General features: G+C 34.6%; 1 protein-coding gene across 11 annotated transcripts in view; it reads right to left on the bottom strand.

The window, feature by feature from the left end:
* The window catches only part of LOC117331334 (membrane-associated guanylate kinase, WW and PDZ domain-containing protein 2-like), a 101536-nt gene that overhangs the window by 78853 nt on the left and 8438 nt on the right, over positions 1-14245 (bottom strand). For all 11 annotated transcript variants that reach the window (XR_004533502.1, XR_004533503.1, XR_004533501.1 and 8 more), the window contains exons 2-4: positions 10785-10898; positions 9875-9994; positions 6495-6795 (exon numbers count right to left, since the gene is read on the bottom strand). Coding sequence is in view for 8 of the 11 variants with exons in the window: in XM_033890008.1 (XP_033745899.1) it covers positions 6495-6795; positions 9875-9994; positions 10785-10898 (535 nt within the window). In the remaining 3 variants the exon portion in view is untranslated. The remainder of the gene's footprint in view (positions 1-6494; positions 6796-9874; positions 9995-10784; positions 10899-14245) is intronic.

Below are 14245 nucleotides of genomic sequence, written 5' to 3'. Positions count from 1 at the left end.
ATATACTTTCTGACCGAATCACAGCTGGGGGCCAACACTGCAGTAAATATTGGCGGATTATGGTGGCGTTAAACAGAAATGATGTGAAATACTTTCAGGGAGTTTCCTATAATTTTTCGACTGGATCCAGGGTCCATTAAAATGGGAATTTCTATGCGACAAAATGTGACATTGGGAAAAACAACAACAATCAAAGGGCCAAAGGCCCTGAAAAACGTCAGGGTCTGAGGTCATATAATAAGAAATTTAAAATTGGATTTTATAGTTAGACAGTTATATTTGTATCAGATGAAATGTCTTAATCTGGTTATTCCTATTCTATATATATTCAAGAAAACATGTATAACATATTTATCTGCTGACAACTTTCCAATAGCCGAGTATAGTTCTTTCCATATTTCTTTAATGCTTGTGGAAGATTATTGATATACTCCTGAATCAGTAAAGCTGCTTGTAAACTTTGAAAAAAAAATCAACTGAAGGACAAATCGGTCTATTAACAGAACATGTTGTACAACCGAAGATAAAATCCAAGATGGCAAGATGTACACAGCCTAAGTTTTTTTATTTCATTTATACTATAAGATGTTAATTAGGCCTAGCAAACATCTATTTTATGACCCCTAGTAACATATTTTAACTCCGATAGAAAAGTGAGGTCGCGTTGTCCGACAAGACATATCTAGTTTTGACATCGACGCCAGTACATCAGTCACGGATCATAATCGTTAGATTCTTTTCCAATAAACAAATAATAACATTATTTAATAAAATCCTCACGAAAAACGGCAATGTAGTTTGTTACAACTTCCCTTCAATTCCTGGTGATATTTCTTGCGTATTCTAGCGACATACAAATGAATATGAAACTGCGAACGGTCGTTGGTTTAGTTACATTACACATTATTTAATTGGTATAGTTACACTACACATAATCGCCATTTTGGCCGATTAGCGATGATCACGTGATTAGTCATTAGTCTCGTGGAATGTTCGGGTGCAATTGACTACGTAAATAGGGTTGGTTTTAGGGTTATATGAAATGTTCCTGCATATGAACTCAGGGTGAACATATTCATAGTCTAAGACATGTTGAGAGTTTCTCTGAATGAATGTAAATTTCAACAATGATCAAACTGAATTTTTTTACTTTCGTTTTCAAGGCAGGATTGAGACAGAACTACGTAATCCTACGCCAACAAAATTGCATATACTGACGAGGAAAATGTTTATATTTATACTCTAAAATGGTCTAGAACACCAAACATTCATATTTCATTTTAAAAATTGCAGTAAACACGGGAACCATCAGTTAAATCGTGACAATAATTACTATCAAAATAGGAACTATATTAGGCTGCGATGTATATCATTTGCATGACAGAAAAGAGGAATTGTTAGCCGGTGTCATGCATAATATGTACCTCCTGCATAATTAGTATCCGGATACTTTTTATTCTGCATAAAAAGTACCCGGATACTTTTTATACCCCTACCAAAACGTACCCCCCCCCCCCCCTTTCATAAAAAGTACCCCCCTACCAAAAATCTTTAATTTTGACTTTATCAATCTGAAATTGTGAAGATATGATAAGAGGACCCAGGGGATGTCATTTTCAATGTTTCTCACCCCATCCCACCAAATCCCCACCCCAGGGCCAAAAAAATGAAAAAAAAATGTTTTTGCTTAAACTTCCAAATGTGACTAAGGATCAACATAGGAAACCTTCAAATGCATATAAAAGACAATTCGCAAATTCCCCACCCCCCCAGATACTTCAGTGGCGGAATAATAATAATAAGAATTGCGTAGCAAAAACAATATGTCCCCTCCCCCCACTTCGTTTCGGGGACATAATAATATTCCTGGACTCCTTTTATTGAATGGTTTTGAAAGAGGATTTGGTGGGATGGGGTGAGAAATCCTTAGTCATACTTGGAAGTTTGAGCAAAAAAAAAAAATTTCATTTTTTTGGGCCCTGGGGTGGGGATTTGGTGGGATGGGGTGAGAAACATTGAAAATGACATCCTCTGGGTCCTCTTATCATATCTTCACAATTTCATATTGATAAAGTCAAAATTTAAAAAAATTTGGTAGGGGGGTACTTTTTATGCAGGAGAATAAAAAGTATCCGGGGGGTACATTTTATGCAGGGGAATAAAAAGTATCCGGGGGGGGTGGGGAAGTTGTGAGATGTCTTTTCTATGCATATGAAGGTTTCCAATGATGATCCCAAGTCATACTTGGAAGTTTGAGCAAAAACTTTTTTTTTTCATTTTTTTGGCCCTGGGGTGGGGATTTGGTGGGATGGGGTGAGAAACATTGAAAATGACATCCCCTGGGTCCTCTTATCATATCTTCACAATTTCAGATTGATAAAGTCAAAATTAAAGATTTTTGGTAGGGGGGTACTTTTTATGCAGGAGAATAAAAAGTATCCTGGGGGTACATTTTATGCAGGGGAATAAAAAGTATCCGGGGGGTGGGGAAGTTGCGAGATGTCTTTTCTATGCATATGAAGGTTTCCAATGATGATCCCAAGTCATACTTGGAAGTTTGAGCAAAAACTTTTTTTTTTCATTTTTTTGGCCCTGGGGTGGGGATTTGGTGGGATGGGGTGAGAAGCATTGAAAATGACATCCTCTGGGTCCTCTTATCATATCTTCACAATTTCAGATTGATAAAGTCAAAATTTAAAAAAAATTTGGTAGGGGGGTACTTTTTATGCAAGGGGGGTACATTTTATGCAGGAATAAAAAGTATCCGGATACCTTTTGGTAGGGGGGGTACATATTATGCATGACACCGGAAACAAAAGTGACACTAACAACATTTTCCCACCACCACTATAACGACAGGTGCCAAAGGCATCCTGACGTTAAAAAGGGAAATTCATACAAACTTCAGTTTTTCTATGATAAATAATGCCTTTATATTATTTTGGATTTCATTTTGTTATCTATAGCTGTTTTTTTTATTTTTCGAACCTGCCTTAGCGACCACCTGAATTAAACGACTTCCTTTCATATGCGACCGTATTTTTTCCTCCCAACGTTATTTACTATACTAGTGACCTGAATTAAGCGACTACCTGTCAGACGCAACTAACGACCATAATTTCAGTGTCCCAAATGCTGAAAAGCGACTTTTTTCAGCGACTTTCTGAATTTTAAAACGGAAGCAGAACTCATAATCAAGAAGAAACCGGACGACCTTGTCCGCTTTTGAAGATTAAAAAGATACTTCAGAAATGCATGAAATGTCTTATTCTGTCTCATAAAATGTATTGAATTCATTATCTTTGCCCTGATAACACCCAAAAACGAACGAAACTACTTTGCTTCTCAAAAAGGAGAGGGATTGGGTGAAAAGACGTCCTAGCCATTCAGAAGATTTTCACGAAATTTTGATAGATAGAAATACAAAAATTAGCTTGGGAAGTATGAAAATGAGTGCATAAACAGTCAACTTACTGTTAAACTGAAATTTATGTTCTTTTTGAGACATTAGGACAGATATTTGCCAGGTAAAAACGTCTCCATCGTGATGAAGGAAATGCAGTTACGTGACTAATAATCTGGACAGAAGTCGGGACCAGAAATTCAGGAATGAAAAGAAAAATGTTTTTTTGTTGTTGTTTTTTTTTTTAATGTATCTGCACTGGAAATAATCATATTAGCCATTCAAACTCTTTGATTTTTTGGGGGTTTTTTTGTATTTTAGATTATAGAAGTATTGTAACATGCCTTTGCCTTACTAAAAGAATTTAAAAAATATACATTAATGAAAATAGAAGAAACTGAATTAAATTAAAAAAATAAATATTGTACTACATCTGTCGAAATGGGGATATTTTCATATATTGTTCACTATTATAGGCATTTGATTTTATTAAGTGAATTTTTTTTTTTTTTTTTTATTATTATTATTTTAATTTTCCTCGGGAGGTTTCTTATAGATTTATGTTCACAATCTTAATTGATGACTGAGGAAATTCCTTTTCATATTTGTACTGATACTTGTAGCTGATAAATTTTACATATTTGGCAGAATAATTATGAGCTTTACTTTTCGGGTCATTTTCTTTGAACCTGGATTAAGAGACCACCTGTCATATGTGACCTTTTTTATTGACTCCCTTGGAAGGTCACATATGACAGGTTTGACTGTGCCTTAGTATAGGTCTTTGTAGATGAAACTTACTTAATTTCAAAAGTGACTTCAAAATTGGAAATTTTTCAATGGCAAATTGGAAATTTTCATAAGATTTTTTTAGGGGAATGGGTCCTTTTAACGGACCCTGATTCTATTGTAGGAAAATCTCTGCCTTCCCTAAAGTTTAAATAGTAAATACAAACCAACATATCTAAAATATAAAGCTATACTCTTTAAAATTTAGAAATAGTTCTTTCTTCCCAAATGTTTTCCAATTTACATTTCCAATTTTGTTTTCGAGTAATGACATGATGGTGTTTTTCTGTACCACATTTGTTGCTGTAGACCCTGTACAGTTTCCCCTGGGAACACACACATCTGTTACATAGATCAACTACTGGGTCATTATATTACCGGTATCTGTATGTACGTTGACCCCCTTTTACTTGCAGCAAAACTCTATTCATTTTCCTTGCAAGTAGTGAAAACATATCAGTATGTTTCATCGGTAGTTTAAGATGAAGAAAATGTTTTCATTTCTACTGCATATAAATTTGTGCAGAAAAATTCCAATGTGTCAAAAACAGCCTACAAGTTAAACACATTTTTATTGTTTTTATAAACTGAAAAGAAATTCTAACCTTGCCTCCATTTTGGGTTGATCAAAAGTAATCTATAATAACCTTCAAATTTTTAGGGATCACATTGCGATGGCAATAGACTAATGAATGAAAGGTTGAAAGGTAAACACAATTCTCAACACGCATCTTCCTGTAAATTGTCATATATAGTAATAAGAGTTCTGCATTTCAAATTAAATGTATACTCATAAATAAGCCAAAAAATGTTCTGCATCATTTAAAAAAAAGTGAAATGTGTTTTTGGCATGAAACTCTATTTATTCTGCATGTTTCCGATTACAGCCTCCAACAGACACTGGTTTTGGGGTTAGCAGTGAAGGTAGAGGGAGACCATGTATCACCAGAGGAAGAAAGTAAAACTGTGTAAAATGCTGGGAATCAACACCACTTGACAAAACATTCCGTATAAAAATAGTGTTTCAGGCAAATTTCATGTGGAAAGTACAAGAGACTCAACAGAGACAAAATAAAATATAATTACCCCCAGATGTAAAACATGAGCCGAAGGGGTATTCTAGCCACACATGTATACCGCTATATTCCCCAATCCTTAATGGACCTAATGTAATCAAGTAATACAACTATTCCAGAACCCTGACCTTGGGCTTCATTTAAATCAATACAACCATTTTTTTCAAACAAATGCCAGAAATTTTTCCACTTTATGAAATACTGATAACATCATCCATGATTTCTTCCTGAAAACAAAAGAGAAGTCTGGTACCAGTGTAGGCAGATATTTTCCTCGGGGAATATTCCGTTGATTTCATTTGATCAAAGCAAGGCCAACATATCAAGAACAATAACTAACCACCATAAAATGATGACTCAATATCACATACATAATACAAAATGATACCATATGATGACTACAAACAAGATGTTTTACCACAAATATATACATTTACCATAGCTATCTTTCACCACATATATACATGTATTTATCACAGAGAATATTTGGACCTATTACCATAGCTATCTCTCACCACTCATTACAGACACCCTTTATAGTGATTATCTGATAGTTAAGAATTTCTAATAACATTCACTTTGTTCAGCATACCAAGAGATATGGAGTAATCTGATATTTTCCACCACAGACCAGTTCAAAATTAACCACAACCTATCAGGAACACATTATAAATTCCAGTCTGAAAAACACTCCTAAATGTTTCCAATTTACTCCAGAACAAAAAATGAAAATAGAAATCTTTCAGCAATGAGATCATCAAAATGTTGCTGAAATCAGAACAGTAAAACTTTCACTTTTACAAACGAAATACAACCTATCTAATATTGCCTTCAACAGAGAAAATACACCGGAGTTGTTTCCCATCCATTATGATAATGACCACAGGGACATTTACCATGGGTGTGTAGCTTGAGGAAACTGATTAACACAACAGGTAACATTATCACTTGATAGAAGCTGATTAAATCAAAACTGTTCATGAATAAAATGTCCCTGTATGCAGCCATAGTGGCCACTTATGTCTCCGTCAATCACAGGTCATTGTAGATATATCAGATTATAAAGTTCACAAGATCATGTGTTTGTACAACATACCAATACTCTGTTTAGTTGGAGCTAGGTAGTGGATACAAGCTTCACTGCAATCTAGTCCCAGGAAAATAGTCCCAGGAAAATAAAGTCCAATAGAATTTATGATATTACGGTATAATGTATGAATACTTACTCTATAAAATATGGGTGTCCTTCTTCTGTATAAGCCATTTCCCAGTTAGGAGGCAAGGGTCCAAGGTCTCCAGAACTGTGTGCCTTCTCCAGGGACTTTTTCCGATGGGTTGGTCCCGGAGGTTCTTCATTGAAGGGAACTGGTGATGATTTTGAAGACCCATTATCTGTATTACTTCTATTTCGTTTCCGTTTCCCATCAGAAGAGGGGAATTGTCCAGGACCAGAATTTCCTGTGGAGCCTGACCTCCGTATGGGTCCAGTGGGATCTTTAGGGGGTTTAGGTGTACCATAGTTGTTTCCTGAACACAGTAACAATGCATATAAATATTTCATCTCCTTACTAATTAAGTATGTCCAATAACTACACAACTTCACCCCCTTACTAATGAAGTACATCCAGTAACTACACAATTTCACCCCCTTACAACAACTACACAATTTCACCTCCTTACAACAACCACATAATTTCACCTCCTTACAACAACTACACAATTTCACCCCCTTACAATCAACAACTACACAATTTCACCCCCTTACAACAACTACACAATTTCAACCCCTTACTAATTAAGTATGTCAACAACTACACAATTTCAACCCCTTACTAATTAAGTATGTCAATAACTACACAATTTCACCCCCTTTCAGTACAACAATTGTGCATAAACAATTTCAATTCATTATTTAACTAAGTATTTACCTCAACATTCATATCAACATAAATCTTAATCATATTCCTACCATCATAGTAGGCATTTTCAGCTAGTTAGTGGACTAGTTAGTCGTGAGTCGGACTGTTATGTCAGAGTCGACTAGTATCAGTAGTCGTAAGTCATATATAGTCGGAAGTTCTAGTAGTCAGGACTCAGTTTAGTAGAGTCGGACTAGTTAGTAGTAGAGTCGACTAGTTAGTCATAGTTAGTCAGATGGACAGTTCGTGAGCGACTAGTTCAGTAGAGTCGGACTAGTTAGTCAGTAGAGTCGGACTAGTTAGTCGGTAGAGTCGGACTAGTTAGTCAGTAGAGTTGGACTACTTAGTCAGTAGAGTCGGACTAGTTAGTCAGTAGAGTCTTACTAGTTAGTCAGTAGAGTCGGACTAGTTAGTCGGTAGAGTCGGACTAGTTAGTCGGTAGAGTCAGACTAGTTAGTCAGTAGAGTCAGACTACTTAGTCAGTAGAGTCTTACTAGTTAGTCAGTAGAGTCTTACTAGTTAGTCAGTAGCCTTCAGTCTTACTAGTTAGTCAGTAGAGTCGGACTAGTTAGTCAGTAGAGTCGGACTAGTTAGTCAGTAGAGTCGGACTAGTTAGTCAGTAGAGTCGGACTAGTTAGTCAGTGGAGTCGGACTAGTTAGTCAGTAGAGTCGGACTAGTTAGTCAGTGGAGTCGGACTAGTTAGTCAGTGGAGTCGGACTAGTTAGTCAGTGGAGTTGGACAAGTTAGTCAGTAGAGTCGGACTAGTTAGTCAGTAGAGTCGGACTAGTTAGTCAGTAGAGTCGGACTAGTTAGTCAGTAGAGTCGGACTAGTTAGTCAGGGGTGTCAGGTCTGATATCTAGCTGAGTTTTTCTGCTAGTTTTGTATACCTGGTAATGATATGGAAGCTAATTATAAGCTGCAAAAATATTCTGTAAAGTGTTAACTTAACATCTGCTTGTAGCTATAACATATCTCATTCTATATATCATTTACTTACATATCAATTATAATCACATTTAAATAATATTTCCTCCATATATCTCATTAGGATTAACAAATGGCTAATCATAAAAAGGATATAACTAACTGCTTCATCCCTTACATTACTTATATATATACGCATGTCACTAAACAATGATGTGACACAACTGTACTTATGTATATATATATAAAGACAAATATTGCTACATCAGACAAGATTGACCCAATTAACAGTAAGGTTTTTCTTACCTGTGACATAAAAAACTAACACAGACATGTTTTATACATGAAAAGTTTGCATGAATCTTCCCTGTAGCTAGGAAAAACTTCCAGAAGTAGTTTATAACATCTGACATGGATTCCAAAGTGTCACTTCTACAGGTACGTAGTTCCTAATTACAGGTAACACATGACCAGGAACCACCTGTATCTACCACAGAGACAGCACAAGTACCAGATAGGTAGGGGCTTCCCTGTCATACTGTTAGAGGTAATTAAATAATTTCCGAGAACATAATGCGACTCAAAACAAATGAGACACAACTGATCTATTCACCTAGACAAGATTAGAAAAAATTTCAGCTTTAACTGTAATCCAAATTTTCCTTGATCTAAATTCATTTTCACATTTAAATATTGCAATACAAAGCTAATTGTTCACATGACAACATGTATTGAATCTAGGATAAACAATCCACTGCAATATTCAATACAAATATTATCGAAAGAAAAGTTTCAGTTTAACAAAATTCAAACTGAAGATAACCAGACACAGGAGTTCTGTCAATCATAGGAGACTAATGACAAACTGTTGGCGACTCAAAGTAACAATATCGGTTACAATAGACTTGTTTATTTACAAATCCACCAATAGAAATGATACGGGTGCACAAACATAGAGCCCTGAACCACTAGCTTTCCTTCTGTTTTTGTCTATAGATACAATACACATGATAAAAAGTACAGATATTCCCTTGTTATATTCCCTTTGTGTGAACAGTCGAATGTACTGTTTAGCTGCGAGCTAGGCGTGTAGTACCAGAAATAAACTACTGATTCGGTCAGGGTTTGTGCACAGAAGCGTAAAAATCAGGACAAATTTTACAAACCTTCAACCTACATGTACAACAGCTGTAAATATTTAGTGTCAGCCGTCATTATACAGGTAAGTATACAGGTAACACCACATAAATATCAATATAAACAGGAACAATTTGACCTAAGGAAGTCCATACATGTAATTATATACCAGATGAATTATATTTTTTGACATGTATTTTTAAATATTTATTGCAGTGAATTTTTATAGTTCACAGTAATATTAACCTTAAACACACATTTTACTCCGTTACTTAATAATCTGTCCAAAGAAAGATTTTATTGCATACCTTTGTTTAATTAAACTTGGATAAGAGAAATCCTCTTTTAAGGAAATACTCCACATAACAGTTATAATCAAGGTATCTAGACATGTATTAAGTGACTACCTCTAATAGAAGACTAATTCCTGGACTAGAACTTCTCAAACCTGATTTTTGTATGTTTGACCAGACTTTGACATCATTCTGTGACACACGAGTGCCTTTTTAGCCACAATAATAGGAATGGTTATCAGTGGATTCCTCAAACAGTGTTAGTGCATTTCTTCCAAAAGTTGATACAAGTACACTAACGGTTTTATATGCCCCTAGATGGCGCACTTACCATAATAAATACCGCTTTCTAGGAGACTGCCATTACGCTCCAGTTCATGGAACTCTTCTAAGGAGAGGAAGGTATAGTCAACCCCGTTAACTTCTCCTGGTTTAGGAGAACGTGTAGTACCTGTTCAGAAACACAAAAATCATATGTATAATGACCTCTAGCAATAGATATAAATATTGACAAAATTATCGACCAATCAGAGTTATAATGACATCTAGCAATAGTTTTTCAGATATTGACAGAAATTAACAACCAATCCGAGTTATAATGATCTATTTCAGATATAGACAAAATCAACAACCAATCAGAGTTATAATGATCTCTAGGTTTTCAGATATAGACAAAATCAACAACCAATCAGAGTTATAATGATCTATTTCAGATATAGACAAAATTATTAACCAATCAGAGTTGATAAGCTGTGAAGATCAGCCAACTATAGGAGTCACATATATATATGACATTAAAACAGATAATCAAGTCATTATTGATGATGTCACATTGTGTTACTGTATGTAGACAGGCATATATAAACCTACTGAAGCAGCAAAATTATTTGTAAAGCATCTGAAGATTCAAGATGAAAGCACTTATGCTTACTAATCATGATCAGAGTGTTTCCAGTTTCATTATTTTTATAGATATATATATATTTATCTTAGCATCAATGGTATATCAATAACTTATTATCTTTATAGTTATTATAATCATCATATGACCATGATAATTACTGACCAATCATAATGGTATATACATTTACAGTAATTTTTTCAGATACCAATAATGTAGCAATGATAGCACAATGAAAACTTTTTTATACCAAGTATTTTTTTACCCATTTTCATCAGTCTTGTTTAAAATGGTCCCTCGCCAAGTTTTTTTTTAAAGAGCTACAATTCCAACCACTTACATGGGACGGTACGCAGATACAAATTGTCTCGAATAGTTTGCTGTAGGTCGTGATCAACTGAACCTTTCTGAAACCTTGTTGTCAAGAATTGTCTCAGGTCTCTCGGTAACATACCTGCAAAAAAGACATAATCATATATGACTCAAAGAAGAGTAGTTCTACATATTGATAATAAAGTACTATTTTGATCATTACTATAAATAATATTGATCAAAATTTTCGTTTTTGAGTCGTATGATGTAATTGTACCACAATTTTGTATTATGACATATAAATGTGCTCAAATGCAAATTAAGTCTATCAACTAAAATTCTAATATCTAATCTCAACTTTCACTCAGAGGATACTCTTTATTAATTCACCAAAATCTATACATATAATGTTGGGTTTTTCTTCTAGCCGACTTACCCAAATTTGTCCAGCATGTTGTAAGATTAAGGGAAATTTACACATGCCTACATACACTAAAGAGGTGTTTTTATACCTTAAGTTTAAACTACATTAGCTGTAGGCTGTATATATATATATACTGTATGTAAAAATGTGTACATGTCTGACCTATGAAATATCTGAACTATAGTATATTCCTGATCAGAGGAGGTCTTGAATCACGATACATGACAGTTGCAGGTGTTTGCCTCACCAGAGATGTGCCAACCAGTTGCAGTAATTATAAATTTATCAGTTTAAAAGGAACAATATTAATGAATATAGTCCCATATCAACCAACAAGAGGATGGAAGTATCAATCTATATATAGAAGTATCAATCTATATATGGAAGTATCAATCTATATATGGAAGTATCAATCTATATATAGAAGTATCAATCTATATATAGAAGTATCAATCTATATATGGAAGTATCAATCTATATATGGATTAGTTATATAGTTATATTTTATACAATGTACTGTTACTAGGTACATCTTTGTGACAGTTATATTTCATACAATTTACTGTAACTAAGAACATCTTTGTGACAGTTATATTTTATACAATGTACTGTTACTAGGTACATCTTTGTGACAGTTATATTTTATACAATTTACTGTAACTAAGAACATCTTTGTGACAGTTATATTTTATACAATGGTCTGTAACTGAGAACATCTTTAAATTTGTGACAGTTATATTTTATACAATGTACTGTTACTAGGTACATCTTCAAATTTGTGACAGTTATATTTCATACAATGTACTGTAACTAGGTACATCTTTAAATTTGTGACAGTTATATTTTATACAATGTACTGTTACTAGGTACATCTTCAAATTTGTGACAGTTATATTTCATACAATGTACTGTAACTAGGAACTTCTTTGTGACAGTAATATTTCATACAATGTATTGTAACTAGGAACATGTAACTAATGTGTTGAAATTGAAAAATTGTAACTAGTGTAGGAACATCTTTGTGACAGTAATATTTTATACAATGTACTGTAACTAGGAACTTCTTTGTGACAGTAATATTTTATACAATGTATTGTAACTAGGAACATCTTTGTGACAGTAATATTTTATACAATGTATTGTAACTAGGAACATCTTTGTGACAGTAATATTTTATACAATGTATTGTAACTAGGAACTTCTTTGTGTCAGTTATATTTATACAATGTATTGTGACTAGCTATAGGTATACAATGTACTGTGTTAGGAACTTCTTTGTGACAGTAAAAATTAATATGGTATCATGAGTATCAAAGCCAATCAAGAAGCCCATGGGCCTTATAACATTCACCTGAGTTCTGAAATTTATACTGATAATTGCATTTGAGCAGAGTAATCTTGAAGGTAGGTCAAAGTCACTCAAATGGACATTTTTTGATTCTGTTATGAGAACATGCTGCCGTCCGAATATGACACAATATATAGCCTCTTGGTTATTGAGAAGTTGTTGAAGATTTCAACATACGGTATTTAATTTGACCTCTAGTTGTGACCTTGAAAGTACATCAAGATCATTCATTTAACACCATTGGTAGCCCTTCATCCCAGCATGCTACGTATACTGGCCCAATATGGTTACCAATAACTCAATTAAAGATTTTAACACATTTGACCCCTGTGACCTTGAAAGTAAAGTCACTTATAGGCATCCTGGTTATTGAGAAGAAAAGTCGAAAATGTAAATTGTGTACGACTCATGATCACAGCACACAACACCAGACAAAAGGCAAACGCAATAGGTCACTTTGAGACTTCATCTCAGATGATCTTAAAAAGATCAGATTCGAGACCTAGCTTTTCCTTCTGGGTAAAAGTATATATTTGCCTTTTGCCTGTCAACCTGCATGAGTCAAGGTCGCCATGGACTGCCATTTTGTTTTAATATGCATGGCAGATGTGATTCAGAATAGGCAATCCTAACGGAAACAGACAGGAATGGATGGGGCAGCTAAAAGTGGATGTTACTGTTTTTAAAATAATTGATTATTAATTTATAACTGATGATTGCTATATATAGCCTATAGCGAAATAACTAATCAATTATTAATCAATTATTGCCCCAACACTACTAAGAGTGTACAAGGGGAAGAAGGAGGCTCTGAAACTAGGCAGGGGTGGGGGTTAAAGGATGGGGTGGGGGTTAGGTCAAACTTTAGTATGCAAATCTAGACCTAGCTATAGGCTAATGTATAGGTATGTCTCACTTCACTCTCTATCATTATTTCATGATGTCACACATATATATAGAGGATATCTATACAGTGTCTTATTCTGTTTATTACATTTTTTATCAACGAAAAACCTACCCCGTATGCTAACTAGGCCTACAGCGATAATTTGTAAGCAAAAAAAGTAGTTCCCCCTGTCCAGGTGCTGACATATATGTCAGGCTTTCTGATTGGTCAATTATTTTGGTATTTTCTAATCATTAATTTGATTGGTCAAATCAGCAAAAGTGATATTTTTCACTAGTGAAAAATATCACTTCTATAGAATGAATAATTTTTGATATTTCACTGGTAAAAATGTAATAAATATTAATATTGTTATTTTACACTAAGGATATTGTCCTCTACCATCTTGATATGAATTTCAAATATTTAACCATGTATATTTGTTACCTATATGCTCAATTGGTAATAAAACTTTAGAAAAACTTATCAAAGTTACCTGGGATGAGGTGGGGAGGGGATCATCAAACTCCAGTATACAGGTGTGTCTCACTTCACACTCTACCACAGATACCAATAGCAAGGTGGGGAAGCTTAAGGCCTAAGGGAAGGGAAGATCCAACTCCAATATACAGGTGTGTCTGATCACTTCACTATACTGGTACCCAGTATCCTAGCTGCTGGCTCATTTATAATTACCGACCCAGTTACCTGGAACAAGGTGGGAGGGGGGAATCCAGTGACTGTATACAGGTGTGTCTTACTTAACACCCTATCACAGATACCAAGAGCAAGCTTAAGGTGCATGTGGTGATGCCTAAGGAAAGGGGAGAT

The sequence above is a fragment of the Pecten maximus genome, chromosome 7 (assembly GCF_902652985.1).
Source record: "Pecten maximus chromosome 7, xPecMax1.1, whole genome shotgun sequence".
Classification (NCBI taxonomy): domain Eukaryota; kingdom Metazoa; phylum Mollusca; class Bivalvia; order Pectinida; family Pectinidae; genus Pecten; species Pecten maximus.
The sequence above is the reverse complement of the archived record's forward strand: the minus strand, read 5'-3'. Positions and strand labels throughout refer to the sequence as shown.